We start from the raw sequence: 9,533 nt of genomic DNA, 5'->3' as shown, positions 1-9,533 counted from the left end.
AATGTCCATTATTGTTATCATGCATCACAAGTTCTTTACGTGCATCTCACTCGAAACACACTCTCTCTTTTTCAAGAAAAAGAATAGAGTTTTTAGCATAACAAGAACAAAGAATAATATCCCACAAACACACGTGACAAACACATGATATAACTATCACAGATTAAATCCAACGGTCACAAACACGTTTGCGGTTTATGATCTTTATATATGGTATGTTTGGTATGCAGAGATCCGTATGTATTGGGTCTTCAACTCTTCATGTAACTTTCAAAGACTTTCTCATTTCCCTCTCTTTATAAATCAAGCTCCAGAAATCTCAGGAACAAATGCATGTCTTCGACCAACATTAATCAGGTAATCTCCATGTCTTCAAACCCATTTCTTTTGACTTAGATTTTGAGAAACTCTTCATCCGAGTTTTCAGAATATGGTTTTTATTTTCTTTTGGGCATTAAATTGAACAGTTAAAGGGCTTTGATGTAAAATGTTTTAATGGGTACTGAATTTATGTGATTTTGTGTTCGAATTGGATTTTTTGGTATGTTGGAGCTGTATTGTTAAAAAAGTTTACTTACATTTATTGTTTTACATCATCAAGTTGGGATTTTTTTGGAGGTTAATTGGTTTCTTTGAATTACGGTTATTTTGGAAATTGGGTATATGTAAGTCTGAATGTCGTTTAAATCTGGTGTCTTTGAACTTGGGGAGTCAATTTCACAACAATTTTGATTGATGAGTAGGAAAAGGTTACCATTTTATTGAAAGCATATAAAATGGATAAAATAATGATTCTTCATTTGGCTTCTGCTGAGTAATGTAAATTCACCATATTATCTGAGAATTTGATCTGTCAGCGTGGAGAGAAACCATAATCTATGATTTGGCTAGTCTTTGCAGTGCGCTTTTTGTGCCTATGAATTGTGAAAGAAAGAATGAAGAAGTTGTAATTCAGACAGCTTGTAAAAACTTTTCTAGTCATGGTCAAATCAACAGCACAACTTAAGGTTGTTATATGCTGGCACTGTTACAAAAGACAAAAGACAAAATGCAGATATAATGATTTTATCACAATAATATCAATTTAGAGATTAGTGGTTTGGAGGCTTATAAAGTCTTCGGGCGTTGAGTCCACTGACGAGCGGACACCGGAAATATTGATGTTCTTTTCTCTAGTCTAGGAACAATATTCTTACTGTCTGGTTCTCCTTCATCTTCTTTGTGTTAAGTTGACTTCCACTTCCACACTTCTAACTTCTAAGTAGGTTTGCTCATTTGGCGCAGAACTTGTTTTGATTAGAAAGTAAATTGGTCAAGTTATTTGGAAGTTCAAATGAGGGCAGTGTCTTCGTGCTTTTCTGTGCTGCAAGGACCCAAAGGCAGATCCCTATGTATACTGAAAGAAAATGTGTTTGTTCAACCGATGTTTGTAGCCAGTATTTGGTCACGAAATTTCCATACGTTCCGTGCGCTAAGAAATCGTGTAGGAAAGAGATTTGGGTTGAAGTTGGTGGCGTCTGATGCCTATAGAGCTTCTCGAGATGATCCCAGTACTGGAAGGTTGAAGCAGCGGACAGTGACAACAAAAACAGAAAGAACGAGTAACATAACACGTAGCAGTAAATCATGCGTCATCAGGCCCAGTGAACTTGGGGAAGAAACGGTTACAATGGGCACTAAGTTAAACTTATACAATTCAGAGGTGATAGAAACTAAAGATATTAAACATTATGATGTTCAACCAAAGGTTGAAGGGAGCAAAAAAAGTGAGAGGCTTGTGACAATTTTTGTTTTTGATACTGAAACTACAGGCCTCCATCGTGAGAATGAAAGAATTATTGAGTTCGCACTTCGAGATCTTAGTGGAGGCAAGGACAGTACACTACAAACCCTAGTCAATCCTGAACGGGACATCCTAAATGACCACATTCATGGCATTACAACTAGCATGGTGAACAGGCCAGATGTCCCAAGGTATGTCATTTGTTATGTCTTTGTGGCATTATATCGTAATTGTGGTTTCTCTTATTTTTCCCTGCCAAATAAAGCCTCTCGTGTTTGCTTGTGTTCTCAAACTTCTAAAAAGCAGTCTCTTCTGCTTCAATCTTATTACTGATGCACACTTGCTATTTGCAGGTTTTCTGATCTGATTCCAATCTTACAGCATTATGTGAAAACTCGCCAAATCCCTGGCACACCTATTCTGTGGGTTGGTCATAATGCCCGCGTTTTTGACGTGCCTTTTCTGATCAGTGAGTTTAGTCGATGCTCCATGGAGATTCCTTCCGATTGGCTGTTTCTAGATACACTTTCTCTTGCTAGGGATCTGATGAAACTAGAGGGTTTGTCTCTTTGATCTCCTCGAATTATGTGATCTTTCAATGTTCCCGATTCCTGTTTTGTTTTCTTTCAAGTCTCAAAATTCGCTGGCTAATTACTGCAAGTATAAACTTGTTTAACAGGATCGAAGCTTACAGGTAAATCTGTACAAGCACTTCGTGAATACTATGGAATTCCATGGGTTGGTAAAGCTCATACTGCAATGGCAGATGTGAATATGTTGTCAGAAATACTACGGCATATGACTATTGACTTGCAGCTTCCAGCTTCTGCACTTTTAGAAAGATCTTTCACGGCCTCCCACATAATCAATGCGAAAAAGAAGAAAACCACCACAAGCTAGTTTCTTCTTTTCTTTTGTATACTTACTCTTGTATCAGCAATTCATTGTAATATTTATTCAATTTCAACAAAACAACTGTGTATTCTAGCTTTCAGCCAGCAAAGAAAACAATATTTCATATCCAGAATCAGATTTTACATCCATGTTAGAACTTAGAAACTGTTTCATTTCCCACCAAACTAATAGTTTTTCCGTGTTCTTACTTGATCAATTTCCATGTTCTAAGACAATGAATACATAATTGCCTGCCGTTTTATTGTCGATGGTGATTGCATTGACAATATGGTGTCAAAAAGAATGGGGGTGTCCATGGATATAGAGATGGATTGGCATCCTTGTCCAGTACAAATGGAGCGTGTCAGCGAGGGCACGATTACTTGTGTTGTTGTTTGCAAATTTTCATTCTCAAACGTGAGGTCGTTGACATGGACAGTTGTCATATCGTACTGGGTAAACCTTAGTTGTTTGATGTTCGCTCAACACATAGTCGGTGTGGAGACATTTGTGAGTTTATGCTTGAAAATACCAAAGTTATGCTAGTTATGGATAATCGACCGTCGGGTGAATCGAACGAGGTGGTGGCTTTAGAAAACGCACTTGTTACAATAGGTGAGGGTAAGTTTTAAGACAATCTTTGTGAAGATGAGCGCGACGTAAGAAGTGATGTTCAAGCAGCTAATCAACTGACTAAAGTCGTCGATGTTCATAATAGTCTTTCCCAACTGAATTTCACAGATGCGGTGGTAGTTCCCAGTCTTATGAATATAAAAGGGACAATGCTTGGAAAGTTTCCTGGGAGTTTTTACATTGCTACCGTGGTGACGAGTTTTTACATTCATATGATGAAAACTGTGAAGGGGTGTCTATTTTGCGGACTGGCTAGTAATTCTGATGCACAATTCAGTGTCAACTTATGTCATTAGTGGCAGTTCTAAACTTCTCCGGTCGATTTGTCATTTTCAGCAGTATAAAGTCGAAACGAGTTTCATTGTAGTAGGGGAATCTGATACGGAATGTATCTTTGGTTGGTCAAGCTGGTTATATTCGATGTCTAGGAATGTTTTAGATTTAGTTAATATTCTCTTAGGCAGTTGGGCTAGTTTAGGAATTTTCTCATTATCTTTATAATTTAGCTTTGGTTTAGCTCATTAATTTGCTTTGATTAATGAAAACTCTTAAATTGTTTGTTTTGTAACACTGTTTGCTCGACTAACTTTTGGATTTGAGTTTTTGCTCCAGAATTGGAGTATTAAATCATCACCTTTAAGGAGTGGATTCTCATTGTCTTTTTCGCCTCCGCTTGTGTCGTGCCACCCTAGCTTTTCTTAGTAGCTATTGGTTACAGATGCCATGAAAATAATTGCAGGATCCTGTTAGGCCTATCACAATTTATGGTCCAATAGTAGCTATCCCTTAACAGACTAAGGGATGTTGCCTAACAGTTGTCTTGTTAGGTTAAGCAAAGAAAACAGTCGAGAGTTTTCGTCTCATCTCCTGTTCGTGAAAAAAGAGAGAAACGAAGGCCGTAGAGAGAGGAAGTAAGAGAGATAGTGAGCAGCCACCATTGGAGTTCTTTCTTTGTGAGATTTGAGTTGATGTTGAGGAGGAAGAAGAAGGGTTCATAGCTAAGGATCTGTTTGGCTAGCGTGGTAAAGATTGTTTCATCAATTTCCACATCTCTTTAAAGAGGGAAAAGTGTAGGGTTTGTTCAAACTCTAATAAGAAGTATCTCTTACTCTTGCTATTGTCAATTAATAGTGCATCTTACCTATTTAGGTGAATGATTTGTTGATCCACCCTAATGGTGAGTGTAATTAGGTAAATTGGTTATCCAAGCGCTATATGCATCTTGAAGTTGTTGTTGTCCCCAAATTGGGAGAATTGTGTGTAACCCATTATTCATTATAGTGGAAGATTTGCCCGTGGTTTTTTACCCTTCACCTTGGATGGGTTATTCCACATAATCCATGGTGTTGTGTGATTACTTTTATATCGTCGTAGTTGTGTATTTTCCGCATTTGTGTTTCATTGCTTGTGTAGTTTTTGTATTTCTCATAGCGGCTCAGATTTGTAAGTCTCCCGAACAAGTGGTATCAGAGCTTTTGGGTTGAGCTATCTGGTGCAATGACGGAAGCTAGCACTAGTAATAAAATGATTATTTTGACCGGCGAGAACTATGTGATATGGAAGGCGAAGATGGAAGATCGGTTATATTGTGAAGATCTCTATGGTTTGATAGAGAACAAGGGAGTAAAGCATAAGAAGATAGAAGATGAAGTGTGGATTGTTTCGAATCATAAAGTTGTTAGTTTCATTTTACAATGGGTTGATGATTTTATTATTCAGCATGTGTCTAGTAAAAAACTAGCATATTATTTATAGACAAAGTTAGAGGAGTTATTTGATCAAAAATCTGCTTGCGGCAAAGCTTTTGACCGTGACAAGTCAATTGGTCAATCAAAGTCTTGAGAAGACGTGGAATGTTGTAAGAGTGGTCACTATTCAAATGAATGTAGGAAGCAAGAGCAAGAACCAAGGAAAGGGAATGTAAATGACAGACAAGTCAATGATGTTACAATTGTGGTAACAAGTAGTGATATTACTTCATTCTCTGATTGTAATGATGTATGTGTGAGTTATGAAGCTTCGGATTCAGAATGGATAGTAGACTCAGGTGCATCATATCATGCTACTCCTCAAGAAGATGTGTTTACCTCCTACAAGGCCGGTGATCTTGGTTCAGTTAGAATGGGAAACAATGGTGTTTTGAAGATTGTAGGAATGGGTGGTGTGAAGGTCGAGACCAGTGTTGGCTGCACATTGGTTCTCGAAAATGTGCGACATGTACCAGATATTCGTTTGAATCTAATGTCACCGGGGGTGTTAGATGATGAAGGGTACAACAATCACTTAGGTAATGTAAAATGGAAGCTAACCAAGGGATCCATGGTTATTGCAAGAGGCAAGAATGTGGCACATTTGTATAAAACACAAGTGAAGGTGCTGAAAGGTGAGTTGAATGATGTTGACATAGATTCAACCTCTGAGCCGTGGCATAAAAGACTTGGTCATCTTAGTGAGAAGGGAATTCAAATCCTCACCAAAAGACAACTCTTGCCGGAGGCAAAAGATATGCAATTGGGTAAGTGCGCTCATTGTTTAGTTGGTAAACAAACTAGTGTTTCTTTTCATAAAGCTTTACCCAAGCGCAATTCTGGTATTATTAATCTTGTTCATTCTGACGTATGTGAACCGTTAAGGGTCAAAACACTTAGTGGTGCCTTTTATTTTGTTACTTTTATAGATGATGCTACAAGGAAGGTTTGGTCATATGCAATAAAGACCAAAGATGATGTTGTTCATGTGTTCATGATGTTTCACAGTATGGTAGAAAGAGAAACAGGTATAACCTTGAAGTGCCTTCGTTCTGACAACGAGGGAGAGTACATTGGTCCACTAGAAGAGTATTTCAGGAGCATGGGTATACGTCATGAACAATCAGTACCGAAGACTCTACAACATAATGGTGTTGCAGGGAGGATGAACCGCACTATTCTTGTGAGAATTAGAAGCATGTTATCTCATTCCAAGTTGCAGAAGCATTTTTGGGGTGAAGCAATGAATACTGCTGTGTACTTGATCAATCTATCTCCTTCAAGACCGCTAGATGGAGAAGTAGCAGATAAAGTATAGAGAGACAAAGAGCTTACTTTTGATCACTTGAGAGTGTTTGGTTGCAGGGCATTTTTTCATGTCCCCAAGGATCAGAGATCAAATCTTGATGACAAAGCAAAGCAGTGTGTGTTCCTAGGCTACAAAACATAGAAGATTGGTACATATTTTGGGATTCAGTTGACAAGAAGGTTATCAGAAGTAATGATGCAGTATTCCTTGAAAACCAAACTATTGAAGACTTGAGAAGATTGAAATTCCAAAGCTTCAAGAAGACATGATCTTGGATCCAAATCCAGTTGTTCCTTCTCTTGAACAACATGATGGTAGTGTTGATGGTAATGGTAATGAAGAACAATAACACAATCATGAAGATGGAGCTCATGAAGATATTCCAGTGGGTGATGTTGAGCAAGAAGTGCAACAACAACAACCAGAAGCTGAGTTGAGAAGATCCAGCAGGCCTAGATTACCTTCAAAAGAGTATACACCACATGAGTATGTGATGCTCACATATGCAGGTGAACCAAAGTTTTATGAAGAAGCTCTTAATGTTCCTGAAAGTCAGAAGTGGTTGAAATCCATGAAAGAAGAGGTGGACTCTTTGAATGAGAATGACACTTTTGATTTGGTTGAAAAGCCAGAGAATCAGAAAATTCTAGAGAACAAGTGGGTGTATAGATCAAGGTTGAAGATGGTAACTCGCAACCAATGTACAAAGCACGCTTAGTTGTGGAGGGTTATGAGCAGAGAAAGGGTGTTGACTTTGACGAGATTTTCTCACCGGTTTGTGAGATTTCCTTTTATTCGGTATGTCTTAGCATTAGCAGCTAGTTTGGATCTTGAGATAGAACAATTAGATATCAAGACAACATTTCTTCACGGTGAGTTGGCAGGAAGATGTGTATATGGCGTAACCCGATGGCTTTGAAGTCAAAGGCGAAGAACACATGGTTTTTAAGCTAAAGAAGAGTCTATATGGTTTGAATCAAGCACCTAGAAGATGGTACAAAATTTTTGAATCTTTCATGAAGGAACATGGGTACAAGAGAACAACTTCAGATCATTATATATTCATTCAAAAATTTGATGATCGTGATTTTCTTATTCTTTTGCTATATGTTGATGACATGCTTATTATTGGCAAGATAAGAAAAAGATTGATATGTTGAAGTCAGAACTGAGCAAGTCTTTTTCTATGAAAGACTTGGGTGCAGCAAAGCGTATTCTCGGCATGCAAATCTCTCGTGATAGGAAAGCAAGGAAGTTGTGGACATCACAAGAACGCTATATTGAGAAGGTGTTGAAAATATTCAACATGGACAAGCCTGAGCCGGTAAGTTGTCCAATTCCAAAATATTTTAAGTTAAGTCATGATCAATGTCCCGTAAATGATGTTGAGAAACAGAAGATGGATAAAATTCCTTATGCGTCCGCAGTTGGTAGTTTGATGCATGCAATGGTGTGTACAAGGCCGGATATAGCTTATACAGTTGGAGTGGTAAGCCGATTTTTAACCAATCCTGGTATGGACCATTGAGAAGCAGTGAAATAGATACTACGGTATCTAAGGGGTACTTCTAATATGTGTTTGTGCTATGGTGGTGATAAGCCAGAGTTAGTGGGTTACAAAGATTCAGATTTGGCAGGTGCTTAAGACAGTCTCAAGTCGACATAGGGTTACTTATTTACCTATGCAGGAGGAGCTGTGTCTTGGAAGTCCAAGTTACAAAGATGTGTGGCATTATCTACTACAGAGGCGGAGTACATTGCAGCTACAAAGACTTGCAAGGAGATGATATAGATGAAGAGGTTTGTTAGAGAACTCGGTGTGAAGCAAAAGAGGTTCATCGTTTAATGTGACAACCAGTGTGCCATTCATCTCAGCAAGAATTCGAGTTTTTACTCGAGATCCAAGCACCTCAATATTAGATACCAGTGGATACAAGAAGTTCTCGATGAGAAAGTTTTACAGATTGAGAAGATCCATACAAATGACAATGGTTCTGATATGATGACAAAGTCGCTACTGAAGTACAAGCATGTTTATTTCTGCAGCAACGCAGGTTTGGCAGTGATGGGTACCTCGACATAAGTCGTGAGGGGGAGATTGTTGGGCCTATCACAATTTATGGTCCAATAGTAGCTATCCCTTAACATATTAAGGGATGCTGCCTAACAGTTGCCTTGTTAGGTTAAGTAAAGAAAACAATAGAGAGTTTTTTTTCCATCTCCTGTTTATGAAATAAGAGATAAAGGGAGGTCGTAGAGAGAGGAAGTAAGAAAGATAGTGAGCGGCTACCATTAAAGTTCTTTGTTGATGAGTTTGAGTTGATCTTGAGGAGGAAGAAGAAGGGTTCATAGATAAGATCCGTTTGGCTCGTGTGGTGAAGAACTGAAGATTGTTTCATTAATTTCCACAACTCTTCAAAGGGAGAAAAATCTAGGGTTTGTTCAAACTCTAGTAGTAAGTATCTCTTACTCTTGTTATTATCAATTGATAGAGAATCTTACCTATTTAGGTGAATGAATTGTTGATCCACCCTAGTGGTGAGTGTAATTAGGCTAATTGGTTATCCAAGTGCTATATGCGCCTTGAAGTTGTTGTTATCCTCATTTTGGGGATTTATGTGTAACCCATTATTCATCATAGCGGAAGATCTGGTTTTTTACCCTTCATCTTGGAGGGATTTTTCCACGTAATCCTTGGTGTTGTATGATTGCTTCTATATTGTCGTAGTTGTGTATTTTCCGCATTTATATTTTATTACTTGTGTAGTTTTGGTATTGTGCATAGCGGTTCGGATTTTGTAAGTCTCCCAGATCCATGATACTTACCTCTGGATGCAAGTAATCCATGAAAAATAGAGAGACTCTATTCTTATAAGCTATTAATTACAGGTGTCATCATGCCTCTGGATGTGAGACATGCCTCTGGATGTGAGAAAGCCATGAAAAAGCGTGCCTGAAACTGTTACCTGCTCCACAAACTTTCCAGCATTTTGCATCTCTGATGCTGATTTGCTTTGTAGTGCATGTCCATCATTGTTTTCCATTAATATTTAGATATGTTGTTGACATTGTCCATGATCAAGAACATTCGACACGGAAATTGTCAGTCACGAAATGTAATAGATAATCTCTGCAATTTCAACAGTTAACCAAATGCAAAAAGAAG

General features: G+C 38.2%; 1 protein-coding gene across 2 annotated transcripts; it reads left to right on the top strand.

Moving 5' to 3' along the window:
- Positions 1-250: 250 nt before the first annotated feature.
- On the top strand, positions 251-2,807 carry LOC113358172 (exonuclease DPD1, chloroplastic/mitochondrial-like). Of its 2 annotated transcripts, none has more exons than XM_026601701.1 (4): positions 251-357; positions 1,285-1,974; positions 2,137-2,342; positions 2,463-2,807. In XM_026601701.1, the coding sequence occupies exons 2-4, from the start codon at positions 1,334-1,336 to the stop codon at positions 2,681-2,683; spliced, it is 1,068 nt and encodes a 355-aa protein (XP_026457486.1). In that variant the 5' UTR covers positions 251-357; positions 1,285-1,333; the 3' UTR covers positions 2,684-2,807. The 2 variants fall into 2 exon arrangements, with proteins under 2 accessions (XP_026457486.1, XP_026457487.1); XM_026601702.1 differs by having other exon boundaries at positions 258-357; positions 1,266-1,974.
- The last annotated feature ends 6,726 nt before the right edge of the window (positions 2,808-9,533 follow it).

Source organism: Papaver somniferum, chromosome 3 (assembly GCF_003573695.1).
Source record: "Papaver somniferum cultivar HN1 chromosome 3, ASM357369v1, whole genome shotgun sequence".
Classification (NCBI taxonomy): Eukaryota; Viridiplantae; Streptophyta; class Magnoliopsida; order Ranunculales; family Papaveraceae; genus Papaver; species Papaver somniferum.
Note: the sequence above shows the minus strand (reverse complement) of the source record. Positions and strands in the feature narration are given on the sequence as shown.

What these genes read in the sequence shown, in the direction of transcription:
- LOC113358172 (XM_026601701.1), top strand. Translation starts at nt 1,334, where the DNA reads ATGAGGGCAGTGTCTTCGTGCTTTTCTGTGCTGCAAGGACCCAAAGGC. An exon ending in AACAGGCCAGATGTCCCAAG is followed by an intron (nt 1,975 to 2,136) that starts GTATGTCATTTG and finishes TGCTATTTGCAG; the next exon opens with GTTTTCTGATCTGATTCCAA. An exon ending in GGATCTGATGAAACTAGAGG is followed by an intron (nt 2,343 to 2,462) that starts GTTTGTCTCTTT and finishes CTTGTTTAACAG; the next exon opens with GATCGAAGCTTACAGGTAAA.